At 44.6% G+C, this 24,633-nt stretch overlaps 1 protein-coding gene across 2 annotated transcripts in view; it reads right to left on the bottom strand.

Annotated features, from left to right (window-relative positions):
• LOC137346569 (sphingosine-1-phosphate transporter SPNS2-like) overlaps positions 1–24,633 on the bottom strand; it is a 106,410-nt gene that overhangs the window by 43,231 nt on the left and 38,546 nt on the right. For both annotated transcript variants that reach the window (XM_068010083.1, XM_068010082.1), the window contains exons 3-5: positions 9,627–9,763; positions 1,152–1,303; positions 200–266 (exon numbers count right to left, since the gene is read on the bottom strand). In XM_068010083.1, coding sequence (XP_067866184.1) covers positions 200–266; positions 1,152–1,303; positions 9,627–9,763 — 356 coding nt within the window. The remainder of the gene's footprint in view (positions 1–199; positions 267–1,151; positions 1,304–9,626; positions 9,764–24,633) is intronic.

Below are 24,633 nucleotides of genomic sequence, written 5' to 3'. Positions count from 1 at the left end.
GAAGGAGCTCCCCTGACATTAGAGAGAGTAGAAATAAAGACACATTTCTGCAAAGACACATCTTCAGCTCGACCTACATTCCACCAATATAGGTCACAGCAAATGCACAGACTCTGAGCAAGAAAATGTCCCAAATTCAAAATGAAATATTGCACAAATGTAAACCATAAGAACATTATAGAAAGAGGTGAACTCTCACCCGAAGGGCCCAGTGCCAGTCTCCAGACGCCTGTGTCACACAGGATCCCAGAATGTAACCAAGTCCACTGCAAGGAAGGGACAGAAAGGATTATTACAGCATAGTTACTCCACACAGCCCAAATCCTCAGGCTACATCATCTTACAACATGGGGGAGTGAGGATCCTCATTCACGGGGGGTGGGGGTAGAGTTCCCAACCCTCCTGGAACAAATGGGAGTTTCCTGGGATTCCTCCCCCGAGCACTGCCTCCAGCAGCAGGGGAGCTGAGCGATTTAAATACCCCGCCACGGTGCACCCCACTTCCCCTGCACTCACCTGCCCCACACTCCAACTCAGTAACATCACCCAGCCATTGTCGCAGGGGGCTGCAGCAGGATGTAGTGCTGTCTGGAGGGGGAACAGCCGAGCTGCGAATCAGTAGAGGCTCAGCATTTAGGAGATCTCAACATTTAGGGGCACTTTGCATTTATGAAGGCCTTCTGTGAAATGGGGCTGTTCTCTGAATTGGGGGTTTAATTACGACAATCAAGAGGGACCAGCGGAATGGCTTCTTAGACAATTCCCTAATTTAGAAATAAAATATTGGTATCATTAAAGGTGACAGTGAAGCTGTTGGATTGTCCCAAAAACCCAACCGGTTCACTAATATTGTAACCTGGTCTGGCTTCCAGGTGACTTCAGTTCCACACCCATCGCCGTTGACCCTTAACTGCCCTCTGACCTAGCCAGATGCTCAGTTGCTGCTAAAAAAATCTTCTACGAGCACTTAGAGCACATGGGGCAGACGTGGTTCAAGAAGATGGCACATCACCATTTTCTGAAGGGCATCTAGGAATGGACAATAAATGCCAGCCTTGCCAAGTGACGTCGACATCTCGAGAATGAATTCTGGAGCATTTCCATTTGCAAGCACTACTGCTAACTGAGAAGGCTGAGACATGCATTGATACCTTCCCAGTGGAATGGCAAAGTAGAAGAAGGACAGCATACAGGTCCTGGTGTCTTTGGCGAACATGTCAGCAATGATGGTGGGAGCAATTGTGGAGTAACTGGCTTCACCAAAACCCACCAAACCTCTCGAAATGAGAAACAGCCAGAAGTTCTGAAAAGAAAACAGAACACATAACATGAAGGTGACGCAGTGATCAAATATTTCCTTTTATTCAAATCATACAATGCAAATCTGACTGCAGCTGGAATTTTCCCATCAGAGTCTGCCAAACCAGGGCTCCAGCATTCCATCACTGTCGGCTCTACAGAGGTACTGAAATTACTGATGTTAACGCCTTTTTCCTCAGGGTTTGCAGCCTTTTTACTGTTTGCTTGTGCAAAGATGGGAATATCGACCAAAGAGCTTGAAGAATTTGGCCTGTTTTTTTACGTTAAGGTGCTGAGTAAATGCAATTGATTGTTGGTTGTAACTAATGAGCATATAGTGGGGATGGGTGGCATGCTTTTTAGTGAACTTACTGAATTGACCTATGTAGCTTTGAAGACAAAGGCACCATTTGTCCGCCCACTCTGCAATGTAGTTTGAAGTTACTCGCTCGGCACTTTCCCTTCCGTTTGGGACCTGGTTGCTCTGCATGAGGTCATGCTATCAGCAGAGAATGATGCCTCTCAATGAAGTTGTCCACTAAGTCATTGATTAGGAGCTAGAAACTGAGGGGAGCCATTAGGCCTGCCTTATAGTGGACCTGTGCAATAGGGAGGCAAATGGTCAGTCATAACTCTTCTGAAGGAGTTTGGCAATCCAACTCATGCTTCGTGGGCAATTGTGGTCTGAAGTGCAGATGATTCAGATGCTGCCATGGATACTCAATGGGCTGAGCTCTGCAATCTAGAGGTGCCCTTATTTTGCATGTGCTAGGGAGCTGGGAGCGCTGTGGCGGAGCTCACCAAATGCAACATGTTACCCTGAGGTCACTGTGGCTGCGGGAGATCTGTGTCAGGAGCTAGCATCCCATGCGCCCACCTTAAAACCTACCTCTCCTGGTCACCTGTCCTCATGTCTTTATGTGGCTCGATGTCACATTTTGTCTGATAATGCTCCTGTGAAGTGCCCTGGGGCATTTGACTATATTAAAGGTGCTATATAAATGCAAGTTTTTGTTGTTGTTGTTGTAAGGCTGGAACACAATGGGGAAGAAGTTAATGTTTTCAGTTGTATAGAGCCTTGGTCAAGCCCATCTGCAGTAATGTGTTCAGTTTTGGGCTCCACATCTCAGGAAAGATATAGTGGCCATGGAGAGGGTGCAGCACAGGTGCACAAGAATGATCCTGGAGTTAAGAGGATTAAATGATGAGGACAGCTTGGATAGATTAGGTTTGTATTGCCTTGAGTAAGAAAGATTAAGGAGTGATTTCATCAAGGGTACTGAAAATGATAAAAGGATTTGATAGGCTACATCCTGAGAAACTATTTGCTCTGCTGGGGGGAATCCAGACCAAGTGATCCTAATCTTGAAAATAGAGCTAGGCCATTCAGGAATGAGTTCGGGAAGCACTTATTGACTCAAAAGGTAGTGAACACCCGGAATTCTCTCCCCCAAAAGCCTGTGGATGTTGGTCAATTGAAATTTTCATGATTGAGATGGGTAGATTTTTGTTAGGTAAGGAGCAAAGGCCGATAAATGAGATAGAGATCAGACATGATCTAATAGAATGGCGGAACAGGCGTGAGGGGCTGAATGACCTCCTTCTGTTCCTATGTTCCTATTCTTGAATCATCTATCCTCCTCACCGGGCTTCAGTCATGACTCTCCAGCAGAACTGAAATTTTCCACTTCTTTTAAGAGAATACAACTCGTGGGCCAAACCCACACTGTCTAGTTTTGCTTGGATTCAACTAAAACCAGGAATTAGAAATACTTTTGCATAAATTGCATGCCTTTGTGCCAATTTCTCTACAGTGTTTTTTTTTGTTTGATGTCCTAATCTCTTGGTATCCCTGGCCTGGTTTTTGAAGGCGTCTAGTGACAGACTTCTGAGTTTTAGAATTTAGATTTTCTTGTATCCGGATAAACTGGGACTAGATAAAGAAAAATCGTTTCCACTGGCAGAAGGATCAGTAACAAAAGCACATAGGTTTAAGAATGTTAGCAAAAGAAGCAAAGGTGAAATGTGTAGAACATATTATTCAGTGAATTATGATGATCTGGAATGAACTGCCTGAAAGAGTGGTGGAAGCAGATTCAATAGTAACTTTCTAAAGGGAGTTGGAAATATACTTGAAAAAGATTTACAAAGCGATGGGGAAATCGGGGAGAGGGACTAACTGAATAATTCTTTCAAAGAGTCAACATAGGCATGATGGGATGAATGGACTCCTGTGCTCTATGATTCTATGATAGCAGCCAAGAAATTATGTGTAGTTATGAGATTCAGTTTCATTATTAATATGATGACAAAATCAATCAATGGACTTAGTCCCAGCATCATTAATGATCATTTCTCTGGTGGGATAAAATCCCCACAGATGACGTTAACTTCTAATTAGATTCACTTGGCTAGATTTTCATGTGTCAGGAACATTCCTGCTTGTATAATTTTGTATGAAAGAAGAGCCAGGGGGTAGCGTGCAGTTTAATTTTTTTTAAAGGGGCACCGTCCTTATAGGGGGACATGGGTGGGTGGCGGGAGCGTTGTTTTCATTACAATTTATGTGTACATATGTGACATGATTTTTGATGTGACACACGGTGTCATATTTCAACCCAAACTGCACTCTTATGCGGTTTAGTTCAAGGTCTGTCAAACACTCTGCCCTTTAATGGTGACAATAGTGTCAGTTAAGTATCAAACTCCCAGAATTTGGGGCTGAAGATTCTACGGGCTCCATTTTGCCCTGCCCTAAATCCCAACACTACCGACAAACCATACAGCAGCAGCCACACAGTTCAAGTTTATTTAGTAACGTGACGTGACTGAATAATGGAACTGTGACTTTAATCAGTTTCTAGTGCTTCCCCCAATTCAAGGATGAGAAAAAGACCATTCAGCCCATTACGTCTATCCCCTTACAGGTGAATGCAATGGGGAAATTCAATTAGCTGCCCCAACTTTTGGGGGATCTACTGCCAAAGTTACATCAGCCATTCAGTTCCATAGGGGATAACACAGATGGAGTTAGTTACAAAGTATTGAGATATTCATCTGACATAAACTACTACAACAACAACAAGTTGCATTAGTACAGCACCGTTAACATAGTAAAATGTTTCAAAGCACTTCACAGAAGCATTATCAGACAAAATTTGACACCAAATCACAAAGAAATATTAGGACAGATAACCAAAAGCTTGGTCAAAAAGGTAGGTTTTAAGGAGAAATTTAGATGAGGGAAGAGAGGCAGAAAGCAGAGAGGTTTAGGGAGGGAATTCCAGAGCTTAGGGCCTAGGTAGCTGAAGGCACAGCTGTCAATGGTGAAGTGATTAAAATCAGGGATGCTCAATAGGCCAGAATTGCGGGAGCGCAGAGATCTCAGAGGGGTGTAGGGTTGGACAAGGTCACAGAGATAGGGAGGGAAGAGGCCATGGAGAGATTTGAAACCAAGGATGAGAATTTTTAAATCAAAGTCTTGGCAGACAAGGAGGTTAGCAAGCACAGGAGTGAATGTTAACTGACGTTATCCAGTCCTCAAGATGTAAAACAATGCAGAGTGTGTGACAACCTGGAATAACCTGTACAATACTTGCAGGTTAAGTTCATGGAGCAGAAATGGAGTTTCCTTTTCTACGTGTTTGGATTTGTTTGCTAACATTGGACGTCAGGACTCAGACACTAGATCATGATTTGAAGTGAGGTGCCTTTGGGTATTATTTTGTGAGTGCCTCGGAGACCAGAACAGCCAACACACATTAACCACTAATGGCTCAGCCTGACCCAGAGCCAGCCAGGAGCAGGAACAGAGCACAAACCCATCTCGACAGTAAGGCAATTTGAAAATAAGACAATATATTAGACAAAGGAAAAATTCTAATATTTAGTTCTATCCCGATTCAGAGTCCTGACTGATTTCATATTATTAAGCAATTTGGCAAAATGCCACGAATATTTGAAAGGCTTCAGAAATAAAATGGAAATTTGAAGTTTGCATGGCAGTCTTCCAAGAAAGGATGGGTTTATGATTTATTTATGACTGAACTTACCATTTAATGTACACACCATATCATTAAAATAGGCACCCAGGTTGAAGAGAATCATTGTGCAAGTTTAGGGGCTTAATATACAGATTGGTAATTTGAGACTGGTTCCAGGGATAAGGAACTTCAGCATTGTGGATGATTGGAGAAGCTGGGGCTGTTCTCCATAGAGAAGGTTGAGAGGAGATTTGAAAGAGATGTTCAAAATCATGAGGGATCTAGACAGGGTAGATAAGGAAAAACTTTCATTGTTGGAAGGGTCAAGAACCGATATAAGGCGAATAGCAAAAGAACCAACAGTGACATGAGGAAAACGCAGCAAGTGGTTAGGATCTGGAATGCAATGCCTGATAGCGTAGTGGAGGCAGATTCAATTCTGGCTTTCAAAGGGGAATTGGATAATTATCTGAAAAGATTTGCAGGGCTATGTGGAAGGGCTGGGGAGTGGGACTAGCTAATTTGCTCTTACAGAGAGCCAAATGGACATGATGGGCCGAATGGTCTTGCGTTGTAACCGTTCCATGACAAGGAAAGTAGCTTGTAAAGAATAATCCCTGATTACCCCCTCTGCACTGCCAACTACAGGTAGATGATGCCTACTACACTGGGGACATCCCAAATATCAGAAGCATCCACCCTCCTCAATCCCAAAATTCCAGATCCCTTCACACGTAACGTGCCTAAAATTCTCCACAGGAGCACACATTTCAATTAATTTCTGCATCTGCCAATTATTTTTGCTCTCCAATGCTCCCTCTCCTCCTGAAGGTACCTCATGCACAGCCACCATCCAGTCCCTTATCATAAAGGTCAATGTTAGCCAGGGTTTCTTACTCATGTGCTCACCATCCCATGAGTTTCCCTACATTTATTTAATGGACAGGAAAATCGCAGGCTGGCAAACGCACAAAGCTCTGAACCCATGTATCGTCATCCTCAGCACTAACCGTCAGCAAGCTATTTGACTGTGGGGGCTGGTCCCACAGAATTGAGCCAGGTCCTCCCCTCCCCTGTAACCTGGGCCTGGGCACTCACAGGTCACTTCTTTTTGCTACTCAGACAACCAGATGCTTTAACCCTCCTGAGTCACATAACTACTAACTTGAGCCATCGAGGGAGTGTTACCTGGAGCACTTTCCATTGAAGCCAAATGAATCCTGGCCTAAGAATGGTGGAAAGGGGCATCTTTGTAGGATCCCTCCTCATTTCCTCTTCAACACTTAATTAGTGTCAAATGACTACACGTCAAAAATGCTTCATTGGCTGTAAAGTGCTTTGGGATGTTGTGAAAGGTGCTATATAAATGCAAGACTTCCTTCCTTAACAATGTTGTTAACTGTCAGTCCTATACAGAATGTGACTCCAGACTAGCATTTAATCACTGGGTTGATTGAGCGACAGACTTGCATGTTAAGCCATGGGCTTGTTACATAGCTTGAAGGCAAAGCTTGCAGTAAGGTTTCTAACTCTCCCAGATTGTCCCGGAGTTGCCCAGAATTAAAGAGTAATCTCTCTGACTCTGCTGCGAGCAACCCAGCAGAAAAATCCTCGGGGCAATAAAAAAAAGCGAGATGGGAGAAAAAAGGCCGTTTGACTAAGAGTCAAGATCCATCCAATCGGGTAGCAATTTATTCGCTGGGGAAGGCGATGCTCTGCGATGATGGACATGTCAGGTGACCAATGGTGGGGCAGTTGGAAGTGGAAGGTCATGTATGGCAACCTCCAGGAATATGTCCGACCAGGTGGACTCATTGGGCCAAAGGGCCTGTTTTGGTGCTGTATCTCTCTATGCCTCTATGAGAATTGGCAATTCTTTAAGGAATACAGAACAGGGGTAGGCCATTCAGCCCCTCGAGCCTGCTGCACCATTCAATGAGATCATGGCTCATCTGTACCTCAACTCTATTTACCCGTCTTAGCTCCACATCCCTTTGATACCTTTACCTACAGCAAGTGGGATTAATGGTGTGCATGTTGGGGAGCAAGAAGACAGGGGACTAGAACCATTATCATTACCCAGAATAGAGGAATTTGCCTGGATACCGACACACAGCGCTGTCCCAATTGGCTTGCTTGGACAGGGGACTAGATTGAAGCAGATGTCTCAAAATAATGGTCTATAGAATTGAAAACTCTCTCATCCTGAAGACACACACAATGAGCAGAAATGTTGGGAATATACTAAATCATAACAGAATCTGACTCCAACATTCCCTCCCTGAGAAAATGAGTGTCTCTTATCTGTGTTGGGATGGTATTAGCCTACATTCTGTTTATTGAGACGTTCTGGGTGGCTTGTGATATTAAAGGGAGGAGGAGCTCATCATTAAATGCCTTTTCAAGATTCAAACACAGTATATTCTTCAAATGCAGGAAGGCCTTGTTAATGTCTGAAAATAATTTCAAAGCTCAAAGCCGTTCCAACAAACGAGCCCTTTATCTTTAATGAAAATCAAAGAGGAGACAGGGATTTGTGAAACTGAGACTGATATCTTAAACCTTCAGCCCCTCCTCTCCCATGTCCCCACCCCCACTGAGCCTTCTCCTTGATCATTCCATTTCCTGTGTAATTAGTTAACCCTATTCAAGCTGAGGCACCTCACCTCCATAATGAAACACTGGAATGCCAGCAGATACAATCACTCGATGTTCATTTTTGTGGTTTTGCTAAAAAAATATGATTTGTAACAGTTTGTGGTTTAGTTCAAATGTACACAGAGCAAAGCAAGCTTTCCGTTTCAGGGAAGAATTATCGTTTGAAAATTTATTGGTGGAAAACAAAAGGACTAGCATTTCTCATCCCTGCTCTCAGAGATGTCTCTCTGAGTTAGGTGCACTGGGGGAGGTTTTGACTATTGGGCGGCTGACCGATGGAGCCCTCCGATTGGTGGTTCTTTCCAGTGGCCAAGAGGCACCTGCCAACTTGAGGCCACGGCCTCCCTTCAACCTCCTGCTCCTTCAGGCCCGCCATAATAATTCAAGATTTTCTTTTAGCAGGGCATCTTTGGTCCAATCTCCCGTGAAACGGGTCACAGTGTATACTGTGCAGGATGTGACCAATCCAGACCTGTAATGGTGATTGAAGTCCCATGCACATTGTCGGACCTTGATTTCCAAATTAAAATGAGCCTATCACATGAATCAGGCAGACATTTGACACCCGACGATAGGCCCTCTGAAAATGGAGTTGGCTGCATTGCCGTTGACTCCATTTCGAGGCCTTTAATGGCAGGCGAAAACAGTGAAAACTGACCCCAATGAGTTGAAATCCGGCGGCTAGTGTTATGTGGTTAAACATGGCAGCCATTCTGCGTAGAGGAAAATCCCACAGATATCAATGAAATGAATGAGCAAGCTAATCTCTGTGAATTGAGGGAGGAATGTTGGCTGAGACATTCGTGAGAACACCCTGCTTGTCTCCAACAGTTGCTTTAATATCCATCTGAGCCAACGTCTTATCTGAAAGATGGTACCTCTGACTGTGCAGCACTCGCTTAGTACTGTGCTGAAGTGTCAGCCTGGATCATGTACTCCAGTCTCAGAAATGGGGTTTAAACCCAGGACCTTCAGACTGAGAGGTGAAGAGTATAGTCAAAATCAGCCAAGTGCCATCCGCTAATTTTTACTCTGAACATTATCTGTTATAAAGTAGAAAACAGCAGCAACATATTTCTTAAAGAGGCAGTGTTATTTGTTACTGTGTATTGCTTTAACTGCAGTGTGAGTGCAGACGTGTGTGTATTAACACGATCGCTGATTGAGAGAGGCATACTTTTAAAAATTCTTTCACAGGATGTGGGCATTGCTGACCAGGCCAGCATTTATTGCCCATCTCTAACTGCCCTTGGGAAGGTGGTGGTGAGACACCTTCTTGAACCACTGCAGTCCATGGGGTATAGGTACACCCACAGTGCTGTTCGGGCGGGAGTTCCAGAATTTTGACTCAGCGATAGTGATTAATGCCAAGATTCAGCAGTGACCCCACCCCCACTGCAAGTACATGAATGTGGCATCAGGGAGGGCAGGTCAGTGATGCCCCTCCTCCATGGTTGAATAGTCAAGGCTCACAAATATATAATGGCCGCTGGAGCAAGCTAACAGATAGATTCTGGGACCCATGGGACAAGGAGTCAACACCTTCACGAGAAGGGGGGTGGGGGGAGGTGATGAGGGGAGAAAAAGAAGGATTCACCAGCTCTGCAAGAGATGATGTCCTATTCCAATACAAAAAGGCCCCCGTCCTTTAACCGGGAGGCGTGGCACCGTAACGCCATAACTCACCGGCTTGGTGATGAAGGAGCTGATCAGGGTGACGGCTGACGTGAAAAATATCCCACAGCTCAGGATGAACCTTCTGTTGAAGCGGTCGCCCAGGAAACCAAAGATCGGGGTGGCCACCATGAAACTGCAGATGAAAACTTGAAGAGAAAGAGAAAATATATTTTAATACGGAAGTTTCACTCAGTTATTGTCCATAAATAGTTTTCAAACTCCACACCAATTTTCAGTCTCCGTATCACCGCTAATATATCGAATTTGCGAAGGATGTCATATGCTCCTTATTTGGGCCTCAGCATTCTGGAGCACAGTCACCAATCGCTAGCCGGAGCTTCTTCAGCTACTGATCTCCACACCTATTCCTGACAGCATCACCAATGTTAAACCAAAGCCCCGCCTACCTTTTCAGATGGATGAGCAAGATCCCACACACTATCTGAGGAATGGCAGGGGAGTTCTCTCTGGTATCCTGGCCAATATTTATCCCACAACCAACATCACTAAGACAGATTATGTCCAGCTGAGAGGGCAGGCACTGGCCTTGGTTATAACATCTCATCCAAAAGACGGCACCTCTGACAGTGCAGCACACCTTCAGTACTGCGCTGAAGTGTTAGCTGAGATTTTGTGCTCAAGTCTGTGGAACCCACAACCTCTGGCTACTGAGAGGATGTTTCCCCTTATGAGAGAGCCTAGAACCAGGGGACACAGGTTTAAAAATAAGGGGTCTCCCATTTAAGACGGAGATAAGGAGAAATATTTCCTCTCAGAGAGAGTCATTAGTCTGTGGAATTCTCTTCCCCAGACAGCAGTGGAGGCAGGGTCATTGAATATTGTTAGGGCTGAGTTAGATAGATTCTTGATTGATCAAAGAGTCAAAGGGTGCAGCAGGCAGGCAGGAAAGTGGAGTTGAGGCCACAATATAATCTTATCAAATGGCGCAGCAGGCTCGAGGGGACGAATGGCCTACTCCTGTTCCAAATTCGTATGTATGTATACACTGATGTCGAGTACTAACTACTTAGTCATAGCTGATATCTAGAGAGTCCAAACACTCCCTGTCGCAGTTCAGTGGAGGCACAGGCCACTGTCACCGTCTCACTGTCCTACCTATTCGACGTAGTCGGGTGGAAAATGATAATTAAAGGGTAATCGGGTATGTCAGTCCTCAAGGGGTTAAACCAATCATTGCCTGAGTTTACTTTCAGAAGGAATGTTGCAGGTTTTTCTCAATGAGAGTTAATGATTTTTTTTTTACTTCACAGTCCCTGGGGCTCTGGATCCCAGAATGAGATTGTGCTGTAACAGCCTGCCTATTTTGCAAAAACAGCTTCATTTGGCAGTTTGAAGCTGCCAATTTAAAATTAAAAAGATTAAAGAAACTGAAAACACCATCAATACTTTGAGAATTAACATTCGTATTAACATCCCTTCAGGGGTCACCTTTCTTGTACTCTACACTGTCAAAATGCTGAGTGATGATATCATGAGGGGAATGAGGGGATTCAGTTTGGAGGAATTACTGGTCCAGGAAAGCTGAGAGAATGAAGTAACCTTGATGTAAAACAGCAGTGATCACATTTTGGGTGTTTGTGTGAGTGAGAGAGAGAGAGAGGGAGAGAGAAAGGGAGGGTGTGTGTGTTAGCGAGTTTGTGTGACTGAGGGAGTGTGAGTGTGTATATAAGAGAGCAGTGTATGTGTAAGAGACACGGGTGGAGGGGAGGGGGGGGGGCGTGAATTTTATGCTCTCCACCGCAGTGTCCTTGGAGGCGGGGAGAGCATATACTCGGGTGGGATGGTGCTGGGTGGGGGATCCCATCACCTTCCCGCCTCCACCCAAATTAAATCCAGGGCAGGAAGGCCCATGAACGGCCTTCCCCCCCAACCCCAGCCCCCACCCTGCAGCCAATTGAGGTAGTGAGGTGAGTGAGTGGGGGAGAGAGTGAGTGAGAGAGTGAGTGAGGTCAGGTGACGTAGTGAGGTGAGTGTGCAGTTGCTGAATGAGCTGCAGGGGATGAATTAAAAGTGCTCATATTGCAGTCTGACTTTAAATAGTTTGAAAGCTCTAAAAATAAAAAGGATAGATTTTCTGACACCTCACCCACAAAATCTCAGAAGGGAATGATAATTCTTTGTAGCAGGTCGATTTGGCTTTCTACTGACAACACAATTTAAAAATGCTATTGGAGGCTCCCACTGACGTGCAGTGAAGTCAATCCCAGAATAGATGCCTGGGTCTGACAGGGCAGTAACCCAGTTTGACTTCCATGGTTGGAATACAGCGGCATGTCATTCAGCCAAAAGAAATCTCTAAAAATGGAACCCAGCTCCTGATCTCCAAGTGTGTATAGAGTGTTCTTCCAGAGAGAAGGATGTCTCATTTATAACACTGGAAAACTGCTTCACCTTACAGCTTTAGGAAAAACAAACTTTCATTTATATAGCACCTTTCATGATCTCAGAATGTCCCAATCAAGTACTTTTGAAGTGTAGTCACTGTTGTAATGTGGGAATCATGCCAGCCAATTTGTGCACAGCAAGCTCCCACAAACAGCCATGAGAAAAATGATAAGGTAATCTGTTTTAGTCAGTACTGTTGCTTGAGAGATAAATAGTGGCGAGGACACTGGGAGAACTCCGCTGCTCTTCTTCGTAATAGTGTCATGGGATCATTGGCGTGACAGATGGGGCCTCAGCTTAATGTCCCATTGAAAGGTTGCATCTCCGACAGTGCAGCACTCCTTCAGTATTGCATTAGAGTGTCAACATGGAGTATGAGCTCAGGTCTCTTCGGTGGAACTCAAACCCACCACCTTCTGATTGAAGCGATAGTACTCAGGCCATTATAACATTTAAAAGAAAATGTATAAAATATTTTGAAAAGGAACAAAATAACTGGATGTGGAGAAGCAGCAGCATTGTGGGATTAGAGTAGAGTAGATAGCCCCAATTGAAGAGCTAGCAGCAACCTAAGTACAATTATGCTGAAAGACCCCTCTCTGTGTTTGTATGGCACTACAGGTGATGGTAAGTAAACACAGGAACATGAGGAGGCCATTCAGCTCCTTCAACTTGTTCCACTATTCAATTACATCATGGCTGATCTATATCTTAACACCATTTATCTACTTTCGTTCCATAACTCTTAATGTCCTTTGCCTAACAAAAATCTACCAATCTCAGTTTTGAAACTTTCCATTGACCTCCAGCCTCAACAGATTTGCAGGGATAGAGTTCTAGATTTCCGCTGCTCTTTGTATGAAGAAGTGCTTCCTGACATCACCCCTGAATGGCCCAGCTCGTGCCCCTTGTTCTGGACTCCTCCAGAAGAGAAAATAGTTTTTCTCTATATACCCTATCAAATCCTCTAATCATCCTAAACATTTCAATTCGATCACCCATTAATCTTCTGTACTCAGGGGAATACAAGTCAAATGGAGGCTGGTAAATCTACAGGACTAGTTTGACTGTAGCCCTTTTAGCTGCTGTGATGGTAACTCTGACTCCTAATAACAATCCCCTGCCTCCTCTTAGTGAATGAGTCACAGTGGATAGAGGGCAACAGCATGTAGTGTTGTATGATTGCCTTTGAGAGTGATATCCCTTTAAGATCTTAGTATGTTAATGAGCTAAGTACCAGGATGTAGTCATGTGACTCAAAGCCAGAATCACTCTGCAACTGTAACACCTAGAGGAAGGTTCTGTAAATAGTTTGCTGTTTACTGTATATAATAGTCTAGCTGTTAATAAACCTGTTTGAGATCTTCAGCATAACTGGATTCCACGCATCTCATTTATGTTGCACCAGACAACATAAAGAACTCGTGACATGGAGAAATAGATCTGATGCTTCCAGGACTCGAGCCTCAGGCACATGTGAAGTAAGAAGCCTGTTTGAAGGGAGGGAGGGAGGGCACAACTGGTCCTGATGTAGTGTTAGCTGTATTACTGCCTTTAACCAACCTGGAATCTACACCTTCCGATATCACACATCCAGGTAGAAACTACCCACTGACATGTAGACTGTTTGCTACGTGATGCTGGGAGCATTAAATTCACAAGTAAAACAAAAAGGAGGCAGTCGGGGTGATGGACTAGGAAGCACGTACGTGGTACATGGTACGTGACGGTTTGGTGTCGGTTATGTTCATGAGCGACACAGCCTTGACCCATTAACCATCCATTATTCTGCACACAGCTTAACTGGAACAGAGTTGAAGGGAGAGATCTGTTATAGCACGATAAAGAATTGTTCCTTTAAATCCGTCAGTTAAACGATCAGATCCTGCTCCCGATATATAATGAGGCAGTGGTGTTGGTTGAAAACAGGAAGTGTACTCTGTAACTTTCGCCGAGGTTTCCTTCCCATGTTTACTCTGTGCTGGCATTCCAGAACAGTTTACAGGAAGGTAACAAGATTAACAGCAGACACCACTGAGTAAAGTCTGACTGTTACCATGGTGTCGTTTCAATTTGCTAGCGCACAATAATAATCAAAATGTGAGCAACCTTCCATTGTGACTGTACTTTAATCTCCTGCAGAAAATCTGTGTGGTTGCTTAACACCCTGGCCCCATCAGTCTGCCTCACCATGTCTACTACATCTGTTTTGGTTACTGGGAATTAGGTGCACAGGTGATTTACTGGACTGGTGCTGGGGTGAGGGAATTCATTTACAAGGAGAAAATGGAGACGCTAAGAGTGTTCTCCTCAGAACATAGAAGGCTAAAAGATTTAACAGAGGTGTTCAAAATGATGAGGGGTTTCAATGGAGTAGAGAAAGTGTTCCCACTGGCAGGAAGGTCGATAACCCGAGTACACAGATTTAAAATAATTGGCAAAAGAAAGAACCAGACAGGAGGAGAACAGAAATAGATTTTTACACAGCGAGTTGTTGTGGTCTGGAATGAACTGGCTGAAAGAGTGGTGGGAGCAAATTCAATAGTAACTTTCAAAAGAGAATTTGATAAATACTTGAAAAAGGAAAATGTTCAGAAATTTGAGAGACAAAGAGAGGAGGACTAATTGGATAGTTCTTTCAAACAGCCAGCACAAGGACAATGGTCCAAATGGCCTCCTCCAAGATTGTAGGATTCTATTCTATAAAGGGTCCAGTGCCAAAGTATAGGACAAGACAGAAGTGTTTCAAAGAGGCGAGATGGAGTGGTTGGGTTTGGGTGGCTTGATTTAAAGGACTGCAGATTGGGTAACACACAGAGTTTAAATGGGCATTGCCACGATGCAAAGGTTATCTATAAATCTTTCCAAATGGATAAACAATACAGTGACTGAGCCAGCGGAGAGGGGGTGGGTCATATAAGGTCATGGCCCCTATCCTAGTCATTCTGAGGTCAGCCAACATGGCTTTGGAGGACCCTGGGCCCCCAGGTTGGGCCTGCGAGTCTACAAGGTTGTCAGCTCGGCCTACAGACTGGGTAGCTCACTATTCCCTAGTTCCCAGCTCACTCGCCTTCCTGCGGAGGCAGCCAAATCTTGAGTTTGATGCCCAGTCCCTTTCCCTAAGTCAGTTCAGCCTGGCCCTGCCGGTGAACACACACTAGTGTCACATGACTCACAAACACGGCATCACGTGAGAAACCCGTTACTCGGCAATTTTGAAATAGTTGCTGTACACCTCCGATCACTGTTCCCCCATAAAGTAACAAGGGTTCCCCTGAAGAACAAATGGTTATACGATGATTTAATTTTATTGTGACTTCAGGCTGCTAATTTTGAAATTAAAATGAAACTCCCAACAAAGCTATTCTAATTTAATTGGTTAGTAATTTACTGTAATCCCATTGTGTCAGCGTCAGTCTTGGCCCAGTGATCACACTCCCGCCTCTGAGTTAGAAGCTTGTTGGTTCAAGTGCCACTTCAGAGACTCGGGCACATAATCCAGCCTCACACTCCAGTGCAGTACTGAGGGAGTGCTGCACTGTTAGAGGTGCCATCTTTCAGATGCGACGTTAAACCGAGGCCCCATCTGTCCTCTCAGGTGGAAGTAAAAGATCCCAGGGGATTATTTCCAAGAAAAGCAGTGAGGTTCTCCCATATGTCCCGACAATATTTATCCCTCAACCAACATTGACTACAAATAGATGATTTGGTCATTTATTGCATTGTTTGTTGGAACTTACTGTATACAAATTAGCAATCACATTTTGTACATTACAACAGTGCCTATATTTCAAAAGTACTTCATTGTCTGTGAAGTGTTTGAGACGTCACAAGGTGGTGAAAGGTGCTGTATATGTCACAGCATTGACGTGCCTGTGCTCAATGTGTGGGAAAACCTGAAGCATTTCATTAAAGCAGGTCGCGCATTGGGAGCCTCTGTTGCTGGTGTGACAGCTACATCACTTCTCTAGGCAGTTTCGTGCTCCTTCACCGCACTGATTTATTTCTAGGTGGCTGTGACCTGCGCTCTGCACTGCTGGGCTCTGCTCAGTGACTGACGACAACTACCTTCTTCGCGCTATTTATGCTGATTCTGCAGCCCTCATTGAGGTCAGGAACAACTCAGTTGTGTGCACATGTTCCTTTCAAACCAACAGGGAACGCGGGGTTCAGAAGCACAATGAGGGCACCAGCCAACCTGAGGAAGATTCTAGAACGGGAGGGCAGGGGAGGGGTGGGGGAAGGGGGGGTGGGGGGGGGGGGAATCCATACAAGTACTGACTTTGTGAAACTTACCTACGCCCAAATCCTTCCAACTCTAGGCCAGCTTTTCAGCTGTGTTTCAGGAAGTGTAAATCCCAAGCTGGAGGATGTGGCCATTATTCCCAATGAAATGCCAGGCATTTTCTTGAGACAAATAACATCCTATTTTTTTACTGGAATGTGTCGGCTGTCATCAAAAAATAATAAAAATGTAACATTAAATGTTCTATCATTGTTAATCTATTATCACTCATTCTGTGAATATGTTTGGACTGCCACACTGGGGCAGTGCTTTATATTTAAGGTAATTCTGTAGGGCGAGGTCTAAAAATGGGCCTTAGTCTTAACTGTTCATGTTTAAATTGCTCCTACTGCCTTCTGATTGGTGGCCTTTTACCCGCTCCTTTATGGTGTTTCTAGGTTTTAGTGCTGGATGGGCATCATGCTGGGTTATTTCTTAACACGAGACACAACATGGGCTTCAGAAAGTTTACTGTCCCACTCCTCTCACCCCCCCCACACTGTGTTCTCAGGACATACCACAGACGTGTGGACAACCTGCTCCTCGAGCCATGTTGCTGCTACTCAGGACTGGTCACCTGAGGTCATTCCCACAGGCGGCTCGCCTCTTAGTTTAACGTGGTGGAGGTTAGGAATACCAAAGGAGTGTCCAGTCCCTTCTTGATGCCACCTGTTTTAAACCAGAAGGAAGTCCCTTCAGGCTGAGATGAGCTTTTCCCTTCACTGGCAATTTTTAGTTCCAAGAAGTGAGATTCCCCCGTCACTGTTTTGTGCAGCTGGGATTACTCTCCCTTTGCTGCAGAGAAGATGAACGGACAGCAAGCTCCCAGATCCTTCCCCTTCCTCCTGCAGCTGGTGCTATGGAGTACATGTTTTTCTCCAAGCTGGAGAACCCTGGCTGGGAATCACTACTGCTGGGGAAAGGCTCTTGGCCTTTGTGGTGGTGGTGGCAAAACGGGTGCCCTCCCACACCACAGCTTCAACAGTTGACAATGCCATTAACTAACCATTTAATATGCCATGGAGGCAGTGAGAACAAGACTTCCTTTTCAAGCAGGATGAGGCATCAATGGAAATGCTAAGTAAGAACTGTGGAAAGAGCAGATACAGTAAACAGTGAAAACTAAAGGGATGTGATTTGCTGTACCAACATAATAAAGGCAGGTGAAGGCAAAGGGAACAAAATAGAGAGATGGCAATGTGGAAAGAACACAGCAGGTGAGAATAGGTTACACCTGCAGTTATATAGCACCTTTTACATTGTCCAGATATCTCCAAGGACTTCACAGCCAATGAAATGTAGTCATTGCTGTTATATAGGCAAATCTGTACACAGCAAGATATCACAAACAGGAAAGTGATAAATCATAATTTGGTTTTAGTGATGCTGAATGCATGCTGAATATTGACCAGGACACAAGGGATAACCCCCACCGCTGTTCGTCAAAATAGTGCCGTGGGATCTTTAACATCTACCTGAGAGGGCAGACAGGCCCTTGCTTTATTGTCGCATCTGAAAGTCAGCATCTCCGACGGTGCAGCACTCCCTCAGTACTGCACTGGAGACAGCCTGACCTGTGGGCTCAATTCCTTGGCGATCAGAAGTATATTAAATGGGCTTTTTCATAAACTTTAACACCAAGCCTTCCATATTCATGCTGTGTGGGGAAAAAGCCGACAAGTTTTTATAATTAATTCAGCTCAAGGGCCTGCAGCCAAAATAAAGATTTTTATCTTCCAACAGTGAATAGGATCAGCTGCATAAAATGAATTAAAATTCTACAACCATGACTGGATTAGGATCAATTGTGACAGCAAATGGGGTGACGCTGTATTTAAAATCAGCGAGCAGGTGGTGCGGGAAGTTTAAATGCTGCACATATACACGTGACATCACCCCTGGGACCTAGCTTCGTCTCCAACCCAAACATCTCCAACGACTGTTACGTGTCACTAGGGTCCCTGGGCAGCATCTGCACAACAGAAATGTCCTATTGAACCCTGACAGTTAATGCAAGTGACTGTGGAATCCCAGGATAGAAGGAGAACTCCCTGAGGGGTGGTGGGGGAGGCAACACAGCACCTCAGTGCACCCGATTTTTGGGTGCGAAACAGGAAACGCAAGATGATCCTATTTCAAGGCGCTCTGTCCCGTGCCCCAAGAGTGCCTGCGACATGTCCGACAATGTACTATGTTTGTATTTCAGCTTTCTTACATTTGTGTTTTTTTTTTTAAATGCAACTATTTCAAGCCAAGTTATAAAGCTTTGTTAAGTAAATGTCATGAAGTCAATTGTGGAATTGCAGACAACATAATACTGAGGGAGTGCTGCACAGTCAGTGGTGCCGTATTTAGGGCGAGACCTTAAACCGAGGCCCCATCTGCCCTCTCAGGTGGATGTAAAAGATCCCACGGCATTATTCGAAGTCCTGGCCAAGATTAATCTCGCAACCAGAATCACTAAAATGGACTCATTTGGTCATTTACCACATTGCTGTTTGTGGGATCTTGCTGTGTACAAATTGGCTGCCATATCTCCTACGTTGCAACAGTGACTGCACGTCACAAGAGACTTTATTGGCTGTGAAGCACTTTGGGATTTCCTGAAGTCATGAAAAGCGCTATATAAATGCAAGATCTTTCTTCTCAGAGCAGATAAGCAAAGGAAAGAATGCTTTAAAAAAGTGGTGATGAATCTTCTCAGGCTTGAAGAAACTGCTCTTCAATAATTGAGGAGAAAGCAGGAACAAATTCACATCTGTCTGAGCTAGTAATCTGCAATCATTTGAGCCTTTACTCAAACACTGCTGAGTAATTACAATCTGACCAGTTTAATTCAAACTGGCCTGTGTTTGGGTGAGATCAGGAATATGGTAAGGAGTGGGAGAGTTCAAAAGACAAGGTCAAGCTGGAATCTGTCAAAGTATTAGATTTATGATAAAGATGACTGCGACAGGGCTGGCCTTTACTGCAGGTTGAATACAAACATCACATCGACTCAGGAACCCTGAAACGGATGGGGAAGGGAATAAACAATTTGCTGGGGGCGGGGATGGGGGGCACTCAGTGTGATGGCACCAGTAGAATGAAAGGGACTCGCTGCAAACAAACTGCCTCCTTTTGCCAGGCCTGGTAAGATGGGAACTCCAATCCACGAGTGAACGAAGAGCTTTCTCACCAGTAGTGCAGAGGAAACCTCTCACAAGGAGAGCTCTTTGAGAACAGGGGCATGGCTGACAAGCAAGCAGCTTCTCTGGTCCTCTTGTAGGTACAGGTGACTTCCTACCTGCAGCAATTTTTACCCCAGTAACTGCTAATTACTGCTATTATTGTTTGTGCTGAGGGATTCTCCTGTTAATGGATGAGTGTGTGAGAGGCGTTCCCTGGCTCTGATCCATGGCATTTGATTTAAGATTATCAGTTTGGTCACGGAAGCCTGAAGGTTTCAGTGCTCTGTTGGAGAAGTAGATAAACAAACAGTCACGCACGTTTACAAGATGCAGAGTGATCACGCTGCTCTCGTCCTGCTCACAGTGGGAAATAGGCCATTCCCAGCCTTTCACGTTGTGTCCAACCTTTTATGGATATGAATTTATGGGATGGGAGTGCGCAAATTCCTGAGTGCACACCGTCCTGACAGTTCTCTTCTTCTGACTGGCAGTTCTGAGTGTTCCTGGGTGAGTAAGACCGGACAATCTCAGGTCTGATCGAGCGTGGCTCGGCAATGTAGAAGTGCCTGTAATTCAGCATCGATTTTCCCTGCTCTCATCCAGGCTGGTTGGTGCAGGAAACACAAACCGTCGCACTGATGATGTAAAATGGGCTCCTCCGAAGCTGAATCTTTTAAGTACATTATTGGATGGCGTGAACATGGGAATAGGAGGAGGCCATTCAGCCCCTCAAGCCTGCTGTGTCATGGCTGATCTGTACCTCAACTTCATTCACCCATCTTTGTCCCATGTCTCTCTTTCCCCTTACCTCACCAAAATCTATCAATCTCCCGACTGAACATTTCAATTGACCCCCAGTATCTATAACCATCTTGGCAAATATGTTCCAGGTTTCTACTACCCTTTGTTTGAAGAAGTGCTTCCTGATTTCACTCCCGAATGCCAAGTTCTAATGTTCTGGATTCCTCCACGAGAGGAAATAGTTTCTCTCTATCTACCCTGTAAACTCCCTTTATTATCTTAAAGATCTTAATTAGATCAACCTTCAACCTTCTCAACTCAAGGAAATACGAGCCAAGGTTATTCAGTATTCAGTAGTGGGGAAAATGCTAGAGTCCATTATACAAGATGTAATAGCAGAGCACTTGGAAAACAATGATAGGATCGGACAAAGTCAACATGGATTGACGAAAGGGAAATCATGCTTGACAAATCTACTGGAATTTTTTGACGGTGTAACCAGTAAAATAGATAAGGGAGAACCAGTGGATGTGGTGTATTTGGACTTTCAGAAGCCTTTTGATAAGGTCCCACATAAGAGATTAGCATGCAAAATAATAGCACGTGGGATTGGGGGTAAGGTACTGACATGGATAGAGAACTGGTTGGCAGACAGGAAACAAAGAGTAGGAATAAACGGGTATTTTTCTGAGTGGCAGGCCCTGACTAGTGGGGTACCGCAGAGATCAGTGTTAGGGCCCCAGCTATTCACAATATATATTAATGATATAGATGAGGGAATTAAATGTAATATATACAAGTTTGCAGATGACACAAAGCTAGGTGGGAGTGTGAGCTGTGAGGAGGATGCAGAGAAGCTCCAGTGTGATTTGGACAGGTTGAGTGAGTGGGCAAATACATGGCAGATGCAGTATAATGTGGATAAATGTGAGGTTATCCACTTTGGTAGCAACAACAGAAAGGCAGGTTATTATCTGAACGGCGATAGATTGGGAAAGGGGGAGGTGCAGCGAGACTTGGGTGTCCTTGTGCACCAGTCGCTGAAAGTAAGCATGCAGGTGCAGCAGGCGGTTAAGAAAGCAAATAGTATGTTGGCCTTCATAGCGAGAGGATTCGAGTACAGGGGTAAGGATGTCTTGCTGCAATTGTACAAGGCCTTGGTGAGACCACATCTGGAGTATTGTGAGCAGTTTTGGTCTTCTTATCTGAGGAAGGATGTTCTTGCTATGGAGGGAGTGCAGTGAAGGCTTGCCAGACTGATTCCTGGGATGGCAGGACTGACGTATGAAGAGAGGTTGGGTTGATTAGGCTTGTATTCGCTAGAGTTTGGAAAAATGAGAGGGGATCTCATAGAAACCTACAAAATTCTAACAGGACTGGACAGACTAGATGCAGGAAGGATGTTCCCGATGGTGGGGGTGTCCAGGACCAGGGGTCACAGTCTAAGGAGAAGGGGTAAGCCATTTAGGACTGAGATGAGGAGAGATTTCTTCACCCAGAGAGTGGTGAACCTGTGGAATTCTCTACCACGGAAAGCAGTTGAGGCCAAATCGTTAAATATATTCAAGAAAGAGTTAGATATAGTTCTTAAGGCTAATGGGATCAAGGGATACGGGGAGAAGGCGGGATCAGGTTACTGAGTTTGGATGATCAACCATGATCGTATTGAATGGCGGAGCAGGCTCGAAGGGCCGAATGGCCTACTCCTGCCCCTACTTTTCTATGTTTCTATGTTTCTAATCTGTCCTGGTACTTTAACCCTCTAAGGAGGAGCTTTACACTGAACATAGCTGTGCACAAGGTGGCCAAAGTAAAAAGCATTCAACTCCCACAAGTGTCATTAATCCCTTCAATCAGCATAAAAATCAGTAACAATACAGATCTTTATATAAGAGAACCAATATTAATGGAGGACTTTTAACAGCGAATGCAAGATTGTTTTCATAAGCAAAGCATTTGGGTTTCTGACATTGGGGAAACAGCTGTTCTCCCATGCTGTCACACATGTCGCTACATCACCGCACTATAGCACAGTCCCCTCCACCTTAGGGAGCAATCAGTATGGACACTGTCAACGGAGGAAGCTGGGCTCCATCTTAATAAAGCAAAAAAATCTCTTGGTTGAAATGTAGAATTGACAATTTCACAATTTGAATCCTCAAACCATTCATGATGGCCAATTGCCTGCAACCTTGTAGAAAGCTACAGCTGACAAATGGGCCCAGTGCATACAGTCAGACTGGAAATATCAACCAACAAGGCCATTCAAACTCAACGCTGCTCAAATTTCACTCCGTGCCCTGAGTCAGGGAGCAACCTTTTAAATGTTTAACCATTTTTGTTGAGCTCTGGGAATCCCAACACTACCTTTAGCATGTCACCTCTCTCTTTCAATTTACCATCACTGCCCTTTGGGGAAGGGAGCCTGCCTTTGCTACCTGGCCTACCTTACACATGACTATCATCCCACACTATAAATTGTTGACCCAGGTCAATGAGCGCTGCCTCACCAGTGTCACCCAAGAGCAAACACAAAGCCATACCAAACATGCCAGCCTAGCAAGAACAGGACTAACAACTTCAAAAAAAAACCTGACAGCCACAAAAACTAACAATTCCAGGAAGGCCTGTGATAAATGATCATTTAGTTATATCCAGCACGCTTTCAGTTGCATTGGCGGGAAAGAAAAACAAATGCACAATTCCCTGAGGGGACAACCCAAGAGTTAAAGGCACAACATTGTTAACGGGGTGTGCGCAGTGGAAAGTTCCCACGGAAAGTTTAGAATTTTTGAATTAAGAATGATGCATTCTGATTAATTTTGTGCACTTTCATACTTTACAACTGCTAGAGTTTTAAAACTTAAAGAAAAGGAAAAATAATGTGACACTTAGGATTTTCAACAGAACACCCAGAGTATCACTTCCCTTTAGTTACTCCTCGCCACTGCACCACCCCATTCAGAGACTTTTTACCATTTCACAGTCACTCTCTCCTCCTCCTCCTCCTGAAACCCTCCCGCTTCATACTGCCACTTCTCTCCCGCTCCACCGTCAAATCACTCGAATACCTTTCCTTCCTCCCAATTCATGCTGGAACTCTCTTCCCCCTCCGCCTTTAATACTGACACTCTTTCCCCCCCAACCCCTTCAATACTGGTGGTCTTTTGCCCCTCCTCCACAGTTAATATTAGCACTCTCCTCTTCACTTCCCGACCTCAGGTAATTTTTTAAATATATTCGTACATGGGATGTGGGCGTGGCTGGCTAGGCCAGCATTTATTGCTCATCCCTAATTGTCCTCGAACTGAGTGGCTTGCTAGGCTGTTTCAGAGGGCATTTAAGAATCAACCACATTGCTGTGGGTCTGGAGTCACATGTAGGCCAGACCAGGTAAGGACAGCAGATTTCCTTCCCTAGAGGACATTAGTGAACCAGATGGGTTTTTACGACAATCAATAATGGTTTCAATGGTGTCATGGTCGCCATTAGACTAGCTTTTGAATAATAATACTGACACTCCGTTTCCCCATCTCCAAAGCCTCACTCCTGTCTTCCGACCTTTCACCTTCCATTTCCCTCTTCCTTCTGCCCCCTCCCCTCAATGTCGTCCTTATCTCAGTACTGCAACTGTTTGAGGTTCTCACAAGAAGTCCTGGCAACTACGTGCAGAAGCCAGAACAACTTCTACTAGTGATGGGAGCAGGACTCAGGAGAGAGGGGCCGTTCCCTATTCAATTCGGTCAGGGCCAATGCTGGCACTTGTACTGGACCCCTCGGAATACTAACCGTCAGCGAGAAACCGATCAGTTTACATATCTTATCCAGATGGATTCGGCAGCAAGGGCTTGTGGCAGTGCAAGTTGTATCGGTAACATCACTCAGCTAATTTCTGTAAGTTATGGGATATTTCTCCGACAGAATAAATATGAAGAGTCACAGCAATGACTGCAAGTTAAGTCACACATACCCCCAGTCATCAACATACACACAGCACCACAACAAGGAAACTGTATGAAGTACCCAGTGAGGAGAATGAGGCCAACAAAATACACTGGAAAACTGCCTTTTTTCCCCAAATATTGTAAGCCCAGGCAATTGTGTCTCATTAACGTCAGAGACTTGAGATGAAACCTTGCCCAAAGATAGTGATGGTCACTTCTCGCTTTGCACAGCCAATTAAATTTCCACATATCTGCAATTCATTGAGCACCTGTGTTCAGCATCTGATTCAAGGTTTCTGACCTTTCTGTGGGAAGCTCGCTGTCTTTATTCTAATAAGCCATTATGCGTGTGGTATTACAGCTGCCAATAACACTCTGGGTCCCTCCTTTATGAGAAAGCCACCAGGCTTTTCTTTCCTTTAATAATTTTGAACACAGCAAAAAGAAAAGTAAACTAAATAATAATATTA

The sequence above is a fragment of the Heterodontus francisci genome, chromosome 30, assembly GCF_036365525.1.
Source record: "Heterodontus francisci isolate sHetFra1 chromosome 30, sHetFra1.hap1, whole genome shotgun sequence".
NCBI classification, from domain to species: domain Eukaryota; kingdom Metazoa; phylum Chordata; class Chondrichthyes; order Heterodontiformes; family Heterodontidae; genus Heterodontus; species Heterodontus francisci.
The sequence above is the reverse complement of the archived record's forward strand: the minus strand, read 5'-3'. Positions and strand labels throughout refer to the sequence as shown.